This window comes from Coregonus clupeaformis, chromosome 36 (assembly GCF_020615455.1).
Source record: "Coregonus clupeaformis isolate EN_2021a chromosome 36, ASM2061545v1, whole genome shotgun sequence".
NCBI lineage: Eukaryota > Metazoa > Chordata > Actinopteri > Salmoniformes > Salmonidae > Coregonus > Coregonus clupeaformis.
Window position 1 is genome coordinate 34444305 of NC_059227.1, and position 21783 is coordinate 34466087.

General features: G+C 43.9%; 1 protein-coding gene across 1 annotated transcript; it reads left to right on the top strand.

Annotated features, from left to right (window-relative positions):
- The first annotated feature begins 1902 nt into the window (after positions 1-1902).
- On the top strand, positions 1903-21781 carry LOC121552748 (solute carrier family 35 member F6-like). Its single transcript, XM_041865775.2, has 6 exons — positions 1903-2098; positions 4879-4951; positions 5195-5366; positions 5906-6121; positions 19417-19527; positions 19845-21781. The coding sequence occupies exons 1-6, from the start codon at positions 2022-2024 to the stop codon at positions 20321-20323; spliced, it is 1128 nt and encodes a 375-aa protein (XP_041721709.2). The 5' UTR covers positions 1903-2021; the 3' UTR covers positions 20324-21781.
- Positions 21782-21783: the final 2 nt, after the last annotated feature.

Consider the following 21783-nt stretch of genomic DNA (forward strand, 5'->3'; position numbering starts at 1 on the left):
GACAGTCCATCATTACTTTAAGACATGAAGATCAGTCAATACGGAACATTTCAAGAACTTTGAAAGTTTCTTCAAGTGCAGTCGCAACAACCATCAAGCACTATTATGAAATTGGCTCTCATGAGGACCACCACAGGAATGGAAGACCCAGAGTTACCTCTGCTGCAGAGGATAAGTTCGTTAGCGTTACCTGCCTCAGAAATTGCAGCCCAAATAAATGCTTCACAGAGTTCAAGTGACAGACACATCTCAACATCAACTGTTCAGAGGGGACTGTGTGAATTTACATGTTAATTATTATTTTTTTGTCATTTAGTAGACGCTCTTATCCAGAGCAATTTACAGTTAGTGAGTGCATAATTTTTTTTTTTTTTTTTTTCATGGCCTTCATGGTCGAATTGTTGCAAAGAAACCACTACTAAAGGACACCAATAAGAAGAAGAGACCTGCTTGGGCCAAGAAACACGAGCAATGCTCCAGTGCTCCTGAATAGCGCAGTGGTCTAAGGCACTGCATCGCAGTGCTAATTGTGCTACTAGAGATCCTGGTTCGAATCCAGGCTCTGTTGCAGCCGGCCGTGACCGGGAGACTCATGGGCGGCACACAATTGGCCCAGCGTTGTCCAGGGTAGGGGAGGGAATGGCCGGCAGGGATGTAGCTCAGTTGATAGAGCATGGCGTTTGCAACGCCAGGGTTGTGGGTTCGATTCCCACGGGGGGGCAGTATAAAGAAAATATGAATTCACTAACTGTAAGTCGCTCTGGATAAGAGCGTCTGCTAAATGACTAAAATGTAAATGTAATTAGACGGGTGGAAATGTGTCCTTTGGTCTGGAGTCCAAATTTGACATTTTTGGTTCCAACCACTGTGTCTTTGTGAGACGTGGTGTGGGTGAACGGATGATCTCCGCATGTGTATTTCCCACCGAAAAGCATGGAGGAGGAGGTGTTATCGTGTGGGGGTGCTTTGCTGGTGACACTGTCTGTGATTTATTTAGAATTCAAGGTGATTTATTTAGAATTCAAGGCACACTTAACCAGCATGGCTACCACAGCATTCTACAGCGATACGCCATCCCATCTGGTTTGGGCTTAGTGGGACTTTCATTTGTTTTTCAACAGGACAATGACCCAACACACCTCCAGGCTGTGTAAGGGCTATTTGACCAAGAAGGAGAGTGATGGAGTGCTGCATCAGATGACCTGGCCTCCACAATTCCCTGACCTCAACCCAGTTGAGATGGTTTGGGATGAGTCGGACCGCAGAGTGAAGGAAAAGCAGCCAACAAGTGCACAGTATATGTGGGAACTCCTTCAAGACTGTTGGAAAAGCATTCCAGGTGAAGCTGGTTGAGAGAATGCCAAGAGTGTGCAAGGCTGTCATCAAGGCAAAGGGTGGCTATTTGAAGAACCTCAAATATAAAATATATTTGGATTTGTTTAACACTTTTTTGTATACCTGATTCCATATGTGTTGTTTCATAGTTTTGATGTCTTCACTATTATTCTACAATGTAAAAAATAGAAACAAATTAAGAAAAACCCTTGAATGAGTAGGTGTGTCCAAACTTTTGACTGGTAATGTATGTTTTTTTTTTACAGGATAAATCTGAGGGGCCACGTGCCATTGCGCCCCCTATGGGCATGATGCCTCTTGCCAGGGCCCCTAGGGGTCCTCAGTTTAATAACCACTACTAGACTGATATCCCCATATGAATCCAAACTGTTCCCTGATCTTAATACATTATAATCTTATAATGTGTCTAAAGGTCGTTTTTCGGGAACAAAAAAGTAGTCCTTCAGAGTGAATGACAAGAAGGCGCAGCCCGCCGGACTTTGACAAAACCACAACAGGAAACTTTCCTTTCACTGCTTGTGCGCACTCGGTCAGCTGACACACTTGAAGTCATGTGATTTCATTTCTGTAGGCAGCGAGAGAGACACACAAGTCGCTGTTCAATATATTGCAGCGTTTGAAACAAAGTATCTAGTAGTTGTATTTTCACTCCGGGCACGTCCAACATGGCTTGGACGAAGTATCAACTCTTTCTTGCGGGTCTTATGCTCACAACCGGCTCTATCAACACGCTATCAGCAAAGTAAGTGAACGCTTCATTCATGGTGTCAATTGATTTCACGGTCTTTACAATGGCTTATGTCATAGACCAGTGGTCATCGACTGGTCGCGATCGATCGCCAAGCCATTCAGAGTAGATCACCAAACATTTATGTAAAAAACCCAACGATAAAGCCTTGGGTCCCTAATTGTTTTATTCGTTTCGCGATGTTGGCGGTAGGTGCACGTGATTCAGCAGCCCTAGCGCCGGGAAGGCAAAGTGTTCCCATTTTGAACCATTTAATGTGTCTGAAGATAGAACTCTGCTTACCCGGCAGGCCCAGAGAGCAAATCAAGTGCACTTATAGGTCTACCGCTGGCCAATCCGATAGCTCAGATCACTGTCTGCGCAGTTTCCTCGCGCCATAGACTGTAAAAACAAACCTCAAACGCACAGCAAAGTTGATAATATGAGATTTCAAAACTTTAAAACCATGACTAGTGAAAGATTCGAAGAATACAGCAAAGTGCTGCTGTTTATGAGTAAGTTCATGTTTAAGTTGTTAATCAGAACTGTCAAGACTTTGTTCAACAGTTTTACAAGCCATAAAATGCGCGTTACCAGCACTGCAGCTGTAATGAATGAGTATAACAAAGTGTTTAGATAATCTTGCGTTGTTATTATTTGCGGCTTGTGTGTTTGTTAATATCGAGGAGTATTTCACTTTTTCTGGTCAAAGGAGTAACAACATGAATTGGTGCATGAGGCAGAAATAATGCAGGGCGACTTAAGTGTCGCCATCAGCTGGAAGACTGTCACCTTTTCTCAGTGCAGGTAGAGAGCGAGGAGTCTGGTGAGAGGCAGCCTCACCGCTGCTTCCTCGCTCCCCTCAGACTGACCATCAGATGCAGGCCATCAGTCCAGTAAAACAAAAAAACAAAAACGATTTATTATGCTCACTCAGCTGTGCCTCACAAGTAATACAACAAATTATATATTACCAATGTGATCATATACCTACAGTTTTGAAATCTAATTTCAAAATGGTATGAGAAGAACAACATTGGCAGGGCAATTCAAGTTTAGGCCATTTTTTTATTTTTAGACGTAAGCCTATGCAACATTAACCAATTAAAAACAGTTCTGTAACAGTAAGGTCACTTGATAATGTATTGAGCCTATAGCCTCCTGCACAAACCTCATTGTTATGAGACGGTTTTTAATTGGTTAATGTTGCATAGGCTTACGTTTTTAAAGTCAAGTTTAAAAAATAAATAATCTGAGTGGTAGATCTCGGCTTGCATTTTGACTCAGTGATCTTGACTCAGAAAAGGTTGGTGACCACTGTCCCAGACATCAAGATTTGGGCTACAATGTTTCTCATGTTTATTGCACTGTTAAATACTCGTGAACTGAGTTATTGTGCCTCAATCTATTTGTATATTTTACAGTAGGCTAAATTAGGCGAGGCTACTTGACATTGTATCATACTTTGGGGGAAAAGCTAGATTTCCATGATGCCGGCCTTGTAGGCCTAACTACCTGTTTAAATTGCTTTGTCCAGCAACGAGCAAATCTGTCTGTAAACAATGACTTTTTAAACAAACAACCATGGTTGAGAATTAGAAGCTGTATGTATGCCTACTTGCTTAGCTTAGGTGTAGCCTAAATGCAATGTATGACTACATTTGAAATTGTGAAATTGCTAGACATTAGACAAGTGCCAGACACAGGGAGGGAAACCTCTCACGTGCTCTTGCGTCACTGTTGATTCATTCATGTCTTGTCATGTCATGAAGCGCGAGGACACTGCTGACTCTGCAAATCACGTTTGCTTTGTGCCACAAAAGATGCAGACTTCTCTAAGCTAAGGCCTGGCGTCTCAACTTCTCTTTTGCTGTCATGCAACATGGAATATGGACTGGGCCTATAGGTCGTAGTTGTGCTCTTTTATGTCATGTGCAAATGGCACTTTATCAATATGGTATGTGGTCTAGTCTGGCAAAAGTCCCATCAGTATGTCTCAAATCACAACTGTTCTGGAATACTGTATAAATAGATGGTTGCTCTTGCTCAGTGCAATGATACAATGTAGCAAATAGAGAGATCACATTTCATCCACTTTCTTTGGGCTTCTTTCCAGAACAGTCACCTGAAACCAAACCCTTCATTGTCTGTGCTTCACTGAGGAGAATGTTATCTTGAGCTGAGAACAGTTGCCTCTTGTGTTGATTAAAAACGTAGATGTCAGTAGCCCTTCGAGTTGATTTAACCAACTGTATATGTTATCGGACTTCGCAATGTGTGAACGTAACATTTCCACAGATCAAGAGCTAAATTCAGTCAATCAACCAGTTGCTCAATTAGGCATAGTTGTGATATGGAGCTTAAACTGCTACTGTGAGGAAAAGGCCGCATCATCCTTTTGTGAGGCGCTGTGACCACATCCCTAAGTCTATATTCAATCAGCAAGGAGTACTCACATGCTGGTCATGCTTCTACTGATCAGGCCTATTGGACTATAAAAGTCAGCAGGTGCTCAGGTAGCTAGACACAGACGACTAAGTCACTCATTAACCCCTTTGAGCGTTTGATTGAGTATGCCTGAAGTGCCAGATGGGTGTGGTTTGCACTTTTGGGACTATATTGTTGGTTCCATTGCGCAAGGCAAGCTCAATCAATCAAGCGCAAGTATTTGAAAGGACACATTTATCATAGCCCTGCATAGCAATGCAGAGCTCTTGAACAGATTGGTTTCTGACTCATCTGTTAGTGTGAGATTCTTGAACAAACTTAATAAACGTTCTCTTGTTCTCCCCCAGATGGGCTGACATGTTCTCCGCAAAGGGTTGCAAAGACTCCCCTGAACACACATTCTCCCACCCATTTGTACAGGTACAGTCTCCCTTCTCCTCATAAAAAACACAGAACATAACTATATAAGCTAAGACCTAAGTTAATTACTTGATCTTTATCAACAGTGTTGATGGGAAGGTTCCTGAGTGCTGACATTCTCTTCTGTCTCCACTGTGTCTCTCTCCCTCTGTCTGTCCCCTCTCTCTGTCTCTCCCATATCTCTCTCTCTCTCTGTCTCTCTCTTCTCTCTCTCTCTCTCTCTCTCTCTCTCTCTCTCTCTAGGCCGTAGGGATGTTCCTGGGGGAGCTCAGTTGTCTGGCCGTCTTCCACATGCTGCTTTGTCATGACAGACGAAGACCAGAGCCCAAGATGAACACGGGCCAGAGCTTCAACCCCCTCCTCTTCCTCCCCCCTGCCCTCTGTGACATGACCGCTACCTCCATCATGTATGTCGGTATGTGACCCCAACATCCTGGATATTTATCTTCATTTTGTGTTGCAGAGGGTTCCAGAGTTTTCTGGGAATGTGTCACTCGCTGCTTGAGCCACCATTTAATTCCCTCGCACTTTAGATAATATTTTCATAATTTGACAATTTACACCAAAAAGGGTATTCTTCAAGAACTGCAAGAAAGTCTAAATGATCTATAAAATATTATGGTCAGAGGCACAATTTTAAATTGTATTCCAATGTATGTTCCTGTGAAGTATCTCCCATTTGTTTTAAGGAACTGTAACACAATAACCGAGAAGTCTCCCTTTCTGGGTCATCATAGTGAAAGTTTGTGCTGACTGTCTGCAGACCTGTGATCAGTTAGTATTTGCTTTCTTTTGCCTGAAATTAATTGCCAGTTGAACCAATTGAATAGTTCAAAAAGTGCAAACCCCGCCCATCTGCCACTCCAGGCAGGCTCATGAAACAATAAATAAACCAAATCCTATTTGAACCAAGGTCTGTCTGTTACCCTCTCTGACTCTATCCTCTCTCCCCAGCCCTGAACATGACGAGTGCCTCCAGCTTCCAGATGCTGCGTGGGGCGGTGATCGTCTTCACAGGCCTGCTGTCGGTGGCCTTCCTGGGGCGCCGCCTGGTGGCCAGTCAGTGGACGGGCATCTTCATCACGATTCTGGGCCTGGTAGTGGTGGGCCTGGCCGACTTCATGAGCGGAAACAAGGACGACTCACACAAACTCAGCGAGGTCATCACTGGTAAGGGAGAGAGAATGGTGGGTTGGCACTTAGTGGCAAAGGTAGGGTTCTGATAGAAAATAATCTTTCCCTCCTTCCATACTTGAATTAATCACAGATCTAACTTGTGATTGTATATGTGAACGCAAGCTTTCCAAAGCTGTAAGTGGAAGCCTAAGTATTGTTGTCCATTAGTTTACTCCATTTAGGGGAGGGGTGTTAGGGTTAGGGGGAAAAAAATAATATATATATTTACAAAAAAATATATATGTACAGTACCAGTCAAAAGTTTGGACACACCAACTCATTCAGGGTTTTTTCTTTATTTTTACTATTTTCAACACTGTAGAATAATAGTGAAGACATCAAAACTATGAAATAACACATATGTAATCATGTAGTAACCAAAATAATATCCAATTTGGACTCCCAGACCAAAGGACACATTTCCAACAGTCTAACGTCCATTGCTCGTGTTTCTTGGCCCAAGCAGGTCTCTTCTTCTTATTGGTGTCCTTTCTGAGGCTGGTAACTCTAATGAACTTATCCTCTGCAGCAGAGGTAACCCTGGGTCTTCCATTCCTGTGGCGGTCCTCATGAGAGCCAGTTTCATCATAGCGCTTGATGGTTTTTCGACTGCACTTGAAGAAACTTTCAAAGTTCTTGAAATGTTCCGTATTGACTGACCTTCATGTCTTAAAGTAATGGTGGACAGTCGTTTCTCTTTGCTTATTTGAGCTGTTCTTGCCATAATATGGACATGGTCTTTTACCAAATAGGGCTATCTTCTGTATACCCCTTTACCTTGTCACAACACAACTGATTGGCTCAAATGCATTAAGAAGGAAAGAAATTCCACAAATTAACTTTTAAGAAGGCACACCTGTTAATTGAAATGCATTCCAGGTGACTACCTCATGAGGCTGGTTGAGAGAATGCCAAGAGTGTGCAAAGCTGTCATCAAGGCAAAGGGTGGCTATTTGAAGAATCTGAAATATACAATATATTTGATTTGTTTAACACTTTTTTGGATACTTCATGATTCCATATGTGTTATTTCATAGGTTTGATGTCTTCACTATTATTCTACAATGTAAAAAATAAAGAAAAACCCTTGAATGAGTAGGTGTGTCAAAATATTTGACTGGTGATATACAGTTGAAGTCGGAAGTTTACATACACCTTAGCCAAATACATTTTTCACAATTCCTGACTTTTAATCCTAGGAAAAATTCCTTGTCTTAGGTCAGTTAGGATCACCACTTTATTTTAAGAATGTGAAATGTCCGAATAATAGTAGAGTGATTTATTTCAGCTTTTATTTCTTTCATCACATTCCCACTGGGTCAGAAGTGTACATACACTCAATTAGTATTTGGTAGCATTGCCTTTAAATTGTTTAACTTGGGTCAAACGTTTCGGGTAGCCTTCCACAAGCTTCCCACAATAAGTTGGGTGAATTTTGGCCCATTCCTCCTGACAGAGCTGGTGTAACTGAGTCAGCTTTGTAGGCCTCCTTGCTCTCACACACTTTTTCAGTTCTGCCCACACAATTTTCTATATGATTGAGGTCAGGGCTTTGTGATGGCCACTCCAATACCTTGACTTTGTTGTCCTTAAGCCATTTTGCCACAACTTTGGAAGTATGCTTGGGGTCATTGTCCATTTGGAAGACCCATTTGCGACCAAGCTTTAACTTCCTGACTGATGTCTTGAGATGTTGCTTCAATATATTGTGATGTCACGAGAGGCTACACAGCTTTCAGCGGGATTGCTCAAGTAGTGCAAGGAGACAAGGTTCAAACAAAACAAGGATTTTATTATAGGTCTTGGGAAATTAACGAAAATATAACAAAATTCTGTTCTCTTGTGGCTCTTTAAGGGTTAACAGTTCAGGGATGTCTCTTCCACATCCAAAATCATAACTCTCCCTCGCTCAAATAACTTTTCCCCAGTCTTACTGTATTCGACGTTGCAGCTAGTGGCCAACCCAGCAAAACGTCCTTCCAAATGTCCCACACGTATTTCCACAGGTGCATATATCCAAAGGTGAGTATTTCCCAAAGGTAAGTATCTCCAAATCCTTATATTCCTCATGGAAGTGGACGTGCAGCACTCTTGTCCTCCAGAGAGCCCAGCTTTGAGACCGTGTCTCTTCCCTTCAACAAACCTTCAGCTCATCAGCTCCTGATTGGTTTCAGCTGCGTGGGAAGATTGGCCATAGAGGGTTGGAGTTCCCGACCATACCAGCAGATGGAGCCATAGCTGTCTGGGTTTGCAGCCACCTCAGGGGATGTAACGTCCCTCCAGGACACAGCCTCTCGTGACATCACACATCCCCCTCCTCGGGACCGACGTCCTCGTCGGGTAAAGGCAGCGAAGAAGGCATCACGCCGGAGAGGGCGTCCGCATTGCCGTGGTGCTTGCCAGCCTGCTCTCTCTTCAACTCCTCCACCTCTAGGACCAGGGACTCAGCCTCCTGTTGTCTCTCCTTGAGTTTCTTACTGAACGCATCAGCCTTGGTTTTAGCAGAGTTTAGCTTCTGTTGAGCAGCTTTCAGTTCCTTCTCTCTCTCTGCCTCCCATTCTTCATCTTGTTCTCCAACACCTTGTACTTCTCCTCTGCCTTCTTCTGGACCTCCTTACTACTGCGCAGGGTCTCCTCACACTCCTCGATGGTCCTGCGCAGCCTCTCCAGCTCCCCTGTTGCTTAGGGAAGGAGCTCTGTTGGAGTTTAGCCTGGAGGATATCTAACTCTTCTGTCTTCATGTCTAACTGTTGCTTTAACAAACGATACCTCTCAGCGGTCCCCTTCAGACCAGACAGTTCTTTGTCCAGATTCTGTAGCTCCGTCTCTGTGTCGGTCTGGGCACCTGCCATCCCTATCAGAGCCCGGGCGGGAGTGAGTAATTCGGAGGATTGCACCGGAGCCTTCCCAGGATGAGTCTTGCCTCTCCGTTTCCGAGGTACTCGGGTTATCCTCTCCTGAGACTCTCTCCAGAGTGGGTAAAAGGCTGGGCAGTCTCGTCCAATTAGGACAGGGACGGGGAGGGAATCAACCACCCCCGCCGTCGTGTGTATGGTTCCCCGTGTGCTGGTCATTGTAAGTTCAGTAATGGGGTATTCTCTGGTGTCCCCATGGACACAGGAAACTGGGAGGACTTTCCCCGGGGTCAGACACGTTGGGCCCACCAAATCCTTACGCACCAGGGTGGCCCGGCTACCAGAATCCAGTAAGGCCTCCACATCATGGTGATTCACAGTTACCGGGCAGGTGGGGGGTCGATCTGGGCCGCCATCTACGACTCCCAAGAGCGAGGCAAAACGGTGTGTGGGTGCTGAGCTGGAGGACTCCGCAGTGGGCATAGGTTCATCGGCTGGTTTCCCACACTGCCAGGAGATATGTCCCATCTCCCCACACCGTAACACTGTCGAGTTTCCCCCTCCTGGTGTACTCTTCTTGGACCCGCCTGGTTTCTGGCTCCCCCTGGAGCCGGGATAAGTCCTGACGTGGCTGGGTTCGAGACCTTGGGGTCCTTTGGACGGGTTCTTCCCATTTGTGGTGGGGCCGCCCTCCTGGGGTCTTTTCGGGAAGCATTCAGCATCTCCGCTGTGGCCTGGTACTTTTCCACAGCTTCCACGGTCAGATCAGCCGTGGTCAAGGCCTGTTGACTGATGAACCGTTTTGCCTCATAAGGCAGGCGCGTAGGTAACGATCCACCACAACGGCCTCCACCACCGCCGCTGCTGTATTCCTCTGCGGATCCAGCCATTTCCTTGCGATTCGGACAAGTTCATGCATCTGCGCCCGAGGAGGTTGGTCTGGTTGGAAGGTCCAACTGTGAAAGCGCTGGGCCATACCAAACTTTGTGAGTCCATATCTGCTGAGGATCTCAGACTTCAGGGCATCATAGTCAGTAACCTGGTCAGGGCCCAGGTCCCGGACAGCATTCAGCGATTCCCCGGTTAGAAAGGGGGCTAACAGACCAACCCACTGTTGCTTGGGCCAGGCTTCCCTAGTGGCCGTGGCCTCAAATGCATGCAGGTATGCCTCAATGTCATCGGTAGCTCCCATCTTAGATATAAAGTCACTTGCCTTTATTGGGCGGGTATTTTGGACCACCCTCTGTCTCTGCAACTGCAACTCCTCTGCCTTCAGAAGGTTGGCTTTCTTTGCTCCTCCAAGAGAGCCACGTTTGCTTGCATCTGGGCTTGCTGGCCAGCAACAAGGGCTTTCAATATGTCCTCCATTTCAGTCGGCGGGGAGCCTCACGGCCAACTTGGAAAACTGGGTGATCAAACCTTCGGTATCCTCCTCTGACATGCACTATTAACGCTTGAGCGTGCCCGTATTCTCCACCATCTGTGATGTCACGAGAGGCTACACAGCTTTCAGCGGGATTGCTCAAGTAGTGCAAGGAGACAAGGTTCAAACAAAACAAGGATTTTATTATAGGTCTTGGGAAATTAACGAAAATATAACAAAATTCTGTTCTCTTGTGGCTCTTTAAGGGTTAACAGTTCAGGGATGTCTCTTCCACATCCAAAATCATAACTCTCCTCGCTCAAATAACTTTTCCCCAGTCTTACTGTATTCGACGTTGCAGCTAGTGGCCAACCCAGCAAAAACGTCCTTCCAAATGTCCCACACGTATTTCCACAGGTGCATATATCCAAAGGTGAGTATTTCCCAAAGGTAAGTATCTCCAAATCCTTATATTCCTCATGGAAGTGGACGTGCAGCACTCTTGTCCTCCAGAGAGCCCAGCTTTGAGACCGTGTCTCTTCCTTCAACAAACCTTCAGCTCATCAGCTCCTGATTGGTTTCAGCTGCGTGGGAAGATTGGCCATAGAGGGTTGGAGTTCCCGACCATACCAGCAGATGGAGCCATAGCTGTCTGGGTTTGCAGCCACCTCAGGGGGATGTAACGTCCCTCCAGGACACAGCCTCTCGTGACATCACAATATCCACATAATTTTCCTTCCTCATGATGCCATCTATTTTGTGAAGTGCACCAGTCCCTCCTGCAGCAAAGCACCCCACAGCATGATGCTGCCACCCCCGTGCTTCACGGTTGTGATGGTGTACTTCGGCTTGGAAGCCTTCCCCTTTTTCATCCAAACATAACGATGGTCATTATGGCCAAACAGTTCTATTTTTGTTTCATCTGACCATAGGACATTTCTCCAAAAAGTACGATCTTTGCAGTTGCAAACCGTAGTCTGGCTTTTTTATGACGGTTTTGGAGCAGTGGCTTCTTCCTTGCTGAGCGTCCTTTCAGGTTATTTACATTTTAGTCATTTTAGCAGACGCTCTTATCCAGAGCGACTTACAGTTAGTGAGTGCATACATTATTTTCATACTGCCCCCCATGGGAAACTAACCCACAACCCTGGCGTTGCAAGCGCCATGCTCTACCAACTGAGATACAGAGGTTATGTCGATATAGGACTTGTTTTACTGTGGATATAGATGATTTTGTACCTGTTTCCTCCAGCATCTTCACAAGGTCCTTTGCTGTTGTTCTGTGATTGATTTGCACTTTTCGCACCAGAGTACGTTCATCTCTAGGAGACAGAACGCGTCTCCTTCCTGAGCGTTATGACGGCTGCGTGGTCCCATGGTGTTTATACTGGCGTACTATTGTTTGTACAGATGAACGTGGTACCTTCAGGTGTTTGGTCTGACAATTATTTTCTGAGGTCTTGGCTGATTTCTTTTGATTTTCCCATGATGTCAAGCAAAGAGGCACTGAGTTTGAAGGTAGGCCTTGAAATACATCCACAGGTACACCTCCAATTGACTCAAATGATGTCAATTAGCCTATCAGAAGCTTCTAAAGCCATGATATCATTTTCTGGAACTTTCCAAGCTGTTTAAAGGCACAGTCAACTTAGTGTATGTAAACTTCTGACCCACTGGAATTGTGATACAGTGAAATAATCTGTCTGTAAACAATTGTTGGAAAAATTACTTGTGTCATGCACAAAGTAGATGTCCTAACCGACTTGCCAAAACTATAGTTTAACAAGACATTTGTGGAGGGGTTGAAAAATGAGTTTTAATGACTCCAACCTAAGTGTATGTAAACTTCAGACTTCAACTGTGTGTGTGTGTGTATATATATATATATATATATATATACAGTGGGGGAAAAAAGTATTTAGTCAGCCACCAATTGTGCAAGTTCTCCCACTTAAAAAGATGAGAGAGGCCTGTAATTTTCATCATAGGTACACGTCAACTATGACAGACAAAATGAGCATTTTTTCCAGAAAATCACATTGTAGGATATTTAATGAATTTATTTGCAAATTATGGTGGAAAATAAGTATTTGGTCAATAACAAAAGTTTCTCAATACTTTGTTATATACCCTTTGTTGGCAATGACACAGGTCAAACGTTTTCTGTAAGTCTTCACAAGGTTTTCACACACTGTTGCTGGTATTTTGGCCCATTCCTCCATGCAGATCTCCTCTAGAGCAGTGATGTTTTGGGGCTGTCGCTGGGCAACACAGACTTTCAACTCCCCTCCAAAGATTTTCTATGGGGTTGAGATCTGGAGACTGGCTAGGCCACTCCAGGACCTTGAAATGCTTCTTACGAAGCCACTCCTTCGTTGCCCGGGCGGTGTGTTTGGGATCATTGTCATGCTGAAAGACCCAGCCACGTTTCATCTTCAATGCCCTTGCTGATGGAAGGGAGGTTTTCACTCAAAATCTCACGATACATGGCCCCATTCATTCTTTCCTTTACACGGATCAGTCGTCCTGGTCCCTTTGCAGAAAAACAGCCCCAAAGCATGATGTTTCACCCCCCATGCTTCACAGTAGGTATGGTGTTCTTTGGATGCAACTCAGCATTCTTTGTCCTCCAAACACGACGAGTTGAGTTTTTACCAAAAAGTTATATTTTGGTTTCATCTGACCATATGACATTCTCCCAATCCTCTTCTGGATCATCCAAATGCACTCTAGCAAACTTCAGACGGGCCTGGACATGTACTGGCTTAAGCAGGGGGACACGTCTGGCACTGCAGGATTTGAGTCCCTGGCGGCGTAGTGTGTTACTGATGGTAGGCTTTGTTACTTTGGTCCCAGCTCTCTGCAGGTCATTCACTAGGTCCCCCGTGTGGTTCTGGGATTTTTGCTCACCGTTCTTGTGATCATTTTGACCCCACGGGGTAAGATCTTGCGTGGAGGCCCAGATCGAGGAGATTATCAGTGGTCTTGTATGTCTTCCATTTCCTAATAATTGCTCCCACAGTTGATTTCTTCAAACCAAGCTGGTTACCTATTGCAGATTCAGTCTTCCCAGCCTGGTGCAGGTCTACAATTTTGTTTCTGGTGTCCTTTGACAGCTCTTTGGTCTTGGCCATAGTGGAGTTTGGAGTGTGACTGTTTGAGGTTGTGGACAGGTGTCTTTTATACTGATAACAAGTTCAAACAGGTGCCATTAATACAGGTAACGAGTGGAGGACAGAGGAGCCTCTTAAAGAAGAAGTTACAGGTCTGTGAGGACCAGAAATCTTGCTTGTTTGTAGGTGACCAAATACTTATTTTCCACCATCATTTGCAAATAAATTCATTAAAAATCCTACAATGTCATTTTCTGGAGAGAAAAAAAATGTATGTATGTATGTATGTATGTATGTATGTATGTATGTATGTATGTATGTATGTATGTATGTATGTATGTATGTATGTATGTATGTATGTATGTATGTATGTATGTATGTATGTATGTATGTATGTATGTATGTATGTATGTATGTATGTATGTATGTATGTATGTATGTATGTATGTATGTATGTATGTATGTATGTATGTATGTATGTATGTATGTATGTATGTATGTATGTATGTATGTATGTATGTATGTATGTATGTATGTATGTATGTATGTATGTATGTATGTATGTATGTATGTATGTATGTATGTATGTATGTATGTATGTATGTATGTATATGTATGTATGTATGTATGTATGTATGTATGTATGTATGTATGTATGTATGTATGTATGTATGTATGTATGTATGTATGTATGTATGTATGTATGTATGTATGTATGTATGTATGTATGTATGTATGTATGTATGTATGTATGTATGTATGTATGTATGTATGTATGTATGTATGTATGTATGTATGTATGTATGTATGTATGTATGTATGTATGTATGTATGTATGTATGTATATGTATGTATGTATGTATGTATGTATGTATGTATGTATGTATGTATGTATGTATGTATGTATGTATGTATGTATGTATGTATGTATGTATGTATGTATGTATGTATGTATGTATGTATGTATGTATGTATGTATGTATGTATGTATGTATGTATGTATGTATGTATGTATGTATGTATGTATGTATGTATGTATGTATGTATGTATGTATGTATGTATGTATGTATGTATGTATGTATGTATGTATGTATGTATGTATGTATGTATGTATGTATGTATGTATGTATGTATGTATGTATGTATGTATGTATGTATGTATGTATGTATGTATGTATGTATGTATGTATGTATGTATGTATGTATGTATGTATGTATGTATGTATGTATGTATGTATGTATGTATGTATGTATAAAAAAATTAAGAGACCACTGCAAATCTTTCTTAAATCAGCATCTCTACATGTATGAATTCCAACACAGGCACACCTCATTCTACTGAATTAGGTACTGATTAGGTCATCACATGACCCAAATCTTATTTAACGAGGAAAAGTATAACACTGCTGTGGTCATCACTATCCTCTTGCAATAGGACCAGCTGGATGGCAAAAACAGTGCTAATAGTACCTCAAAAATAATATTAATCAAAAAATAACTATTGACCATGCCAAAGGAGTTGAAAAGGAACGTTTTGAGTGAGGAAAAGAAGGGTTCAATTCTGGCTTTACTGGCAGAGGGATATAGTGAGCGTCAGGTTGCTTCCATCCTTAAAATGTCAAAGACAGTGGTTCTTAAGAACAAGGTCAAGTAGCAGACATTGGGGACAACAAAGCTACAGACCGGCAGAGGGCGAAAACGACTCTACTGACCGGGATGACTGCCAACTCATTCAAATGTCCCTCAACAACCGTAGGATGACATCAAGTGACCTACAAAAAGAATGGCAAACGGCAGCTGGGTTGAAGTGCACGGCGAGGACGGTTTGAAACAGGCTCCTAGGGGCAGGGCTGAAGTTGTGCAAAGCTAGAAAAAAGCCCTTCATCAATTAGAAGCAAAGAAGAGCCAGGCTGAGGTTTGCAAAATACTTAAGGATTGGACCATAGAGGACTGGAGTAGGGTCATCTTCTCTGATGAGTCCAATTTTCAGCTTTGCCCAACACCTGGTCATCTAATGGTTAGACAGAGACCTGGAGAGGCCTACAAGCCACAGTGTCTCGCACCCACTGTGAAATTTGGTGGAGGATCGGTGATGATCTGGGGGTGCTTCAGCAAGGCTGGAATTGGGCAGATTTGTCTTTGTGAAGGACGCATGAATCAAGCCACGTACAAGGTTGTCCTGGAAGAAAACTTGCTTCCTTTTGCTCTGACATTGTTTCCCAACTCTGAGGATTGGTTTTTCCAGCAGGACAATGCGCCATGCCACACAGCCAGGTCAATCAAGGTGTGGATGGAGGACCACCAGATCAAGACCCTGTCATGACCAGCCCAATCTCCAGACCTGAACCCCTTTATTTTTTTGAGCAGTGTATATAGTGAGGGAAAAAGTATTTGATCCCCTGCTGATTTTGTACGTTTGCCCACTGAAAAAGAAATGATCAGTCTATAATTTTAATGGTAGGTTTATTTGAACAGTGAGAGACAGAATAACAACAACAAAAATCCAGAAAAACGCATGTCAAAAATGTTAGAAATTGATTTGCATTTTAATGAGGGAAATAAGTACACTGCTCAAAAAAATAAAGGGAACACTAAAATAACACATCCTAGATCTGAATGAATGAAATAATCTTATGAAATACTTTTTTCTTTACATAGTTGAATGTGCTGACAACAAAATCACACAAATTATCAATGGAAATCAAATTTATCAACCCATGGAAACCCATGGAGGTCTGGATTTGGAGTCACCCTCAAAATTAAAGTGGAAAACCACACTACAGGCTGATCCAACTTTGATGTAATGTCCTTAAAACAAGTCAAAATGAGGCTCAGTAGTGTGTGTGGCCTCCACGTGCCTGTATGACCTCCCTACAACGCCTGGGCATGCTCCTGATGAGGTGGCGGATGGTCTCCTGAGGGATCTCCTCCCAGACCTGGACTAAAGCATCCGCCAACTCCTGGACAGTCTGGTGCAACGTGGCGTTGGTGGATGGAGCGAGACATGATGTCCCAGATGTGCTCAATTGGATTCAGGTCTGGGGAACGGACGGGCCAGTCCATAGCATCAATGCCTTCCTCTTGCAGGAACTGCTGACACACTCCAGCCACATGAGGTCTAGCATTGTCTTGCATTAGGAGGAACCCAGGGCCAACCACACCAGCATATGGTCTCACAAGGGGTCTGAGGATCTCATCTCGGTACCTAATGGCAGTCAAGCTACCTCTGGCGAGCACATGGAGGGCTGTGCGGCTCCCCAAAGAAATGCCACCCCACACCATGACTGACCCACCGCCAAACCGGTCATGCTGGAGGATGTTGCAGGCAGCAGAACGTTCTCCACGGCGTCTCCAGACTCTGTCACGTCTGTCACATGTGCTCAGTGTGAACCTGCTTTCATCTGTGAAGAGCACAGTGACGTATTTGCCAATCTTGGTGTTCTCTGGCAAATGCCAAACGTCCTGCACGGTGTTGGGCTGTAAGCACAACCCCCACCTGTGGACGTCGGGCCCTCATGGAGTCTGTTTCTGACCGTTTGAGCAGACACATGCACATTTGTGCCCTGCTGGAGGTCATTTTGCAGGGCTCTGGCAGTGCTCCTCCTGCTCCTCCTTGCACAAAGGCGGAGGTAGCAGTCCTGCTGCTGGGTTGTTGCCCTCCTACGGCCTCCTCCACGTCTCCTGATGTACTGGCCTGTCTCCTGTTAGCGCCTCCATGCTCTGGACACTACGCTGACAGACACAGCAAACCTTCTTGCCACAGTTCGCATTGATGTGCCATCCTGGATGAGCTGCACTACCTGAGCCACTTGTGTGGGTTGTAGACTCCGTCTCATGCTACCACTAGAGTGAAAGCACCGCCAGCATTCAAAAGTGACCAAAACATCAGCCAGGAAGCATAGGAACTGAGAAGTGGTCTGTGGTCACCACCTGCAAAACCAGTCCTTTATTGGGGGTGTCTTGCTAATTGCCTATAATTTCCACCTGTTGTCTATTCCATTTGCACAACAGCATGTGAAATGTATTGTCAATCAATGTTGCTTCCTAAGTGGACAGTTTGATTTCACAGAAGTGTGATTGACTTGGAGTTACATTGTGTTGTTTAAGTGTTCCCTCTCAATCAGACTTGGAGTTACATTGTGTTGTTTAAGTGTTCCCTCTCAATCAGAAAGATTTCTTGCTCCCAGGTGTCTTTTATACAGGTAACGAGCTGAGATTAGGAGCACACTCTTAAAGGGAGTGCTCCTAATCTCAGTTTGTTACCTGTATAAAAGACACCTGTCCACAGAAGCAATCAATCAGATTCCAAACTCTCCACCATGGCCAAGACCAAAGAGCTCTCCAAGGATGTCAGGGACAGGATTGTAGACCTACACAAGGTTGGAATGGGCTACAAGACCATCGCCAAGCAGCTTGGTGAGAAGGTGACAACAGTTGGTGCGATTATTCGCAAATGGAAGAAACACAAAAGAACTGTCAATCTCCCTCGGCCTGGGGCTCCATGCAAGATCTCACTTCGTGGAGTTGCAATGATCATGAGAACGGTGAGGAATCAGCCCAGAACTACACGGGAGGATCTTGTCAATGATCTCAAGGCAGCTGGGACCATAGTCAGAAAGAAAACAATTGGTAACACACTACGCCGTGAAGGACTGAAATCCTGCAGCGCCCGCAAGGTCCCCCTGCTCAAGAAAGCACATATACAGGGCCGTCTGAAGTTTGCCAATGAACATCTGAATGATTCAGAGGAGAACTGGGTGAACGTGTTGTGGTCAGATGAGACCAAAATCGAGCTCTTTGGCATCAACTCAACTCGCCGTGTTTGGAGGAGGAGGAATGCTGCCTATGACCCTCAGAACACCATCCCCACCGTCAAACATGGAGGTGGAAACATTATGCTTTGGGGGTTTTTCTGCTAAGGGGACAGGACAACTTCACCGCATCAAAGGGACGATGGACGGGGCCATGTACCGTCAAGTCTTGGATGAGAACCTCCTTCCCTCAGCCAGGGCATTGAAAATGGGTCGTGGATGGGTATTCCAGCATGACAATGACCCAAAACACACGGCCAAGGCAACAAAGGAGTGGCTCAAGAAGAAGCACATTAAGGTCCTGGAGTGGCCTAGCCAGTCTCCAGACCTTAATCCCATAGAGAATCTGTAGAGGGAGCTGAAGGTTCGAGTTGCCAAACGTCAGCCTTGAAACCTTAATGACTTGGAGAAGATCTGCAAAGGGCAGTGGAACAAATCCCTCCTGAGATGTGTGCAAACCTGGTGGCCAACTACAAGAAACGTCTGACCTCTGTGATTGCCAACAAGGGTTTTGCCACCAAGGACTAAGTCATGTTTTGCAGAGGGGTCAAATACTTATTTCCCTAATTAAAATGCAAATCAATTTATAATGTTTTTGACATGCGTTTTTCTGGATTTTTTTGTTGTTATTCTGTCTCTCACTGTTCAAATAAACCTACCATTAAAATTATAGACCGATCATTTCTTTGTCAGTGGGCAAACGTACAAAATCAGCAGGGGATCAAATACTTTTTTCCCTCACTATATACAGTATATATATATATATATATGTATGTGTGTGTGTGTGTGTATATGGGGGATTGGAAATGATGCAGACAATTACGTTGATAGAAGCCACAATCGATCTGCAATATTAAAGCTGATCTACCCCTAAAAAATAAATAACCTTTCCAAAGCATTGATTTCAGCAGTCCAGTCTTGTCTAATCAGTGATTACCCCAAGGAAAATGGGAAGGAAGGATATATTTGAATTGTCTTCAATTCAAACAAGGCCCATGACTGAGTTGGAGTCAATATTGACTTTTTATTATTTACATTTTGCTTCTCAATTGACTGGTTTTCTCTCAGCAGCAACATCTTGCCATAACAAATGTCCAATGAGGAACTACCATTTTAAAGGCCTTACCCATCTCTTCTTACCCCCAGGTGACCTTCTGATCATCATGGCCCAGGTCATTGCTGCTGTCCAGATGGTTCTGGAGGAGAAGTTTGTCTACAAGCACGACGTTCATCCTTTACGGGCAGTGGGCACTGAAGGTACAGTGAACGTATACATTTATGGGTGTATACATTGGGTTAATGTATAACTCTATATACAGAATGTTGCAGTGGTGTTTGTACAGCTTTGAGAGTGAAGCTTACAGTCTGAAGATATGCAAGCATAGCAATTAGATTTGTACATGTGTAGGCAGTACTTAGTGACCTATTTGACATTTCTCTTTTTTGTTTCTGTGGAAATAATCATAATGTCTGTGTTGTCACCTTTAGCGCCGTATCAAGGACGGAATGTTTGTAGAGCGTTAGTAATTCACCCTGCCTCCGTTCATTTCCACCCTTCTTCTTCTTCTTTCCAGGGTTCTTTGGCTTCTTCATCCTCTCGCTCCTCCTCATCCCTTTCTTCTATGTCCCGGTGGGGAGCTTCAGCAACAACCCCCGCCACGTCCTCGAGGACGCGCTGGACGCCTTCTGCCAGATCGGCAACAACCCCATGATCGTCCTGGCGTTGCTCGGCAACACAGTGTCTATCGCCTTCTTCAACTTCGCCGGCATCTCCGTCACCAAGGAAATCAGCGCCACCACGCGCATGGTGCTGGACAGTCTGCGCACCGTGGTGATCTGGGTGGTCAGTCTGGCTCTGGGCTGGGAGCAGTTCCATGGGTTACAGGTGTTGGGTTTCATTGTGTTGTTGGTGGGTGCAGCGCTGTATAATGGACTTCATCGCCCTCTGCTGGCGAGGATTCCGTGCTGCGCCAGCATGGTGGAGGAAGAGGAGGGCAACCCGGCAGAGAGGGCGAGACTGCTGGATGAGGGAAGGGTGCAGGAGGAGACCTAACTGACTGACCTGACATGATGATGTCGCAACATGCTGAAAGTGTGTGTGTGTGTGTGTGTGGTGGTGGTGGTGGGGGGGGGGGTCTGACATAACTTCACCATACCCCTAACCACACCATTTGTGTGTGTGTGACACGAAGACAACACATTTCTCAGATTACTGTACAAGACACTCTTTAAAACCGTGTTGTTCACTCCTGGTAGTACATTTCAGGTGACATGTTGATATGATCTTGGAATAGCCTTCTTCATGTCATGCTGCAGCATCAGTTAAATGTGTGTGTCAATGGTGGCAGACATTTTATAAATCACCTAAAGGTGAAGCATAACATCGTTTGATAGAGAGTGCCATACTGTGGTCATTGGTAGATATTCACGACTGAAATTATTGGCACCCTTTATAAAGATGAGCAAAAACCACTATAAAATAAATAATACAAATAGTGAGCTATATTGTATGCAATTTTGGGGGGGGGAATTATATTATTTTATACTAATACAATTGCTCAGATTAAACGATTTTGTTTAAGTCATTAAAAAAAAGGGAATATTGATTAAAAAATGTAAATCACGCTGTAAAGCTGAACGATGCGGGTTGAATAGAGACCTAAGTTAATACAAGTCCATGATTTCATACCAGGGGAAGTCAGAAATAAGAGGTCAGTACAAATGCCAATGCTCCCGCTTTAGCGGAGACTACATTCTCGGTAAACGCTGCATATGTCGGCTCAATCGGAAATTACCTTTACATTTCTATCGCGGAATCTGTAATGCTTCAGTTTTACAGATTGAATAGAGCGAATAGACAAGATATTGCACATGGAACTTGCGAGCTATTGGTTTCATGCTTTTTTTAATGGTTTTCTATTATTGCACTGTACATTTTACCAGCGACCACAGTTAGCTGAAATGTTCCCCACTGAATACTTGTTGCAGAATGACTGACTTTGTGAGAGTACCAATGCCAATATCAATGCAGTACCTCAAGTGTGATTTGGGATCTATGAGTTAATCATTCCTGCATGATTGCAATGGTTTTGGCTATATTCATATATTCATTGACTGGCACATTATCACATGTAAATGTTGTAAAAAGCACATGCTTCTTGGTATATCTTTTTCTATCATTGGGTAGCGTTTGTGAATATTGCTGGCGCTATCCCTAAGGCTATGCCATAGATTAAATAGGTTAGTTGAGCAGCCTACCAAGCTCTCAGTAAGTGAAAGGGAACTGTTTTCGGTACATAGAATATTAATGTTTATGCTTTTTTGAGACCTATGCTGCACCTTTTGATTAGGACATAGATTTGCTTGTGATTTGCAGTGTCATGTGAAACGTTGACTGGATGCAATGAATTTGGCAACAAAAAAAAGGGAAATGGAGAGGGTTTCCCGTTAAATGCTTTTTAAAATAGTAATGAAATAAAATGTTTCTGGGTGGAAAATGTGCTAGATTATAGA